This window comes from Bison bison, unplaced genomic scaffold (assembly GCF_000754665.1).
Source record: "Bison bison bison isolate TAMUID 2011002044 unplaced genomic scaffold, Bison_UMD1.0 scf7180017864133, whole genome shotgun sequence".
Lineage (NCBI taxonomy): Eukaryota > Metazoa > Chordata > Mammalia > Artiodactyla > Bovidae > Bison > Bison bison.
Window position 1 is genome coordinate 1,389,375 of NW_011494705.1, and position 1,125 is coordinate 1,390,499.

The window sequence follows — 1,125 nt, forward strand, 5'->3', positions numbered from 1 at the left end:
GGTCGATTCACTTCATATACATCTGTTATCAGAAGAGGATTTAAAATTTCTTAGGAGAATGGACCGAGCATGGGCTTTAGATAGTGCAACATGTTAACGACATCATCCCATTAAATATTGTTGTTATAGTCCAAAACAGACAACCCCAAACTTCTCTTGCTAATTCAAATTCCAGTTTCTTCCTATTGTTTCTTCTGGTTCTTTACTTTCTCTTCGGTTGACTTTAGGAGCAGGAAGGGAGAAGGGAAAGGAGCCAGGGATTGGACCAGGGGAGAGAAGCCTATCAGACCGGTTAATCGTGTCTGTGATTCTCTCCTTTGCTTCCACCCAGGGACTAAGCGCTTCCAGCAGAAATGACGGTCCCGTTCAGGTACGGTCAAGGCCAGGGTCACACTGACAAATTTTACAGAGTAGTCTGAGGTGCAGTCTAGGTACCTGCCCCGAGATCCCTCTTGGTGTCGCCGTCACGGACCCCCACCGGTTCCCCTAGCGGGTACGCGGTCTGAGCGCGGGAGCGTCCTCCGACGGAGCGCGGGCATGCGCTCGGCGGCCGTGGCGTCCCCCAACCAGCCGGAAGGAGCGGCGGCGGCGCCCACGTCCTGCCGCCTGTCCGTCACGCAACCACCCACGCCGCCGCCGCTTTCGATTGGTCGCAGCTGCGGGCCAGGCCCCTTCTAGCCCCGCCTCCCGTGGATGGACAGGCCGAGAGGGCGGTGCGGTGGAGGGTGGGTCCGCCCCGCTGTCAGTTACGGGGGAAGACCTGGCAGGCGGGCGGCGCTCCCTGGCTACCTCGTCGCTCTCTCGGGCGCGCTCCCTCTCGCAGCTTGCGGGGAAGTCCGGGCCGCCCGAGCGGCCGCCGCCACCGCCTCGCCCCGTCCTCCTCCCAGTCCTCTCCCGGCTCAGTCCCTACAGCCCGCGCACCCCCGAGTAGTGAGAGGCCCCCGCGGAAGGTTCGGAGAGTCACCGCGGCGGCGCCGGTGGTGTTTAAACCATGTTAAGGAGGATTCTGCAGAGGGTAAGACAGAGAAACCGTCTTTCCAGGAGCACGTGAGGGGAGAGCCGGGGACGCGGAAGCTGCCCCCTCCTCAGCGCGGGCTCCTTCCTTCTTTAGGCCCCGCAGCCCGG

The 1,125-nt window shown here is 61.2% G+C and overlaps 1 protein-coding gene across 2 annotated transcripts in view; it reads left to right on the forward strand.

Moving 5' to 3' along the window:
• Window positions 1-714: 714 nt before the first annotated feature.
• The window catches only part of EEA1 (early endosome antigen 1), a 128,136-nt gene continuing 127,725 nt past the window's right edge, over window positions 715-1,125 (forward strand). For both annotated transcript variants that reach the window (XM_010839708.1, XM_010839709.1), the window contains exon 1: window positions 715-1,015. In XM_010839708.1, coding sequence (XP_010838010.1) covers window positions 992-1,015 — 24 coding nt within the window. In that variant the 5' untranslated portion in view covers window positions 715-991. The remainder of the gene's footprint in view (window positions 1,016-1,125) is intronic.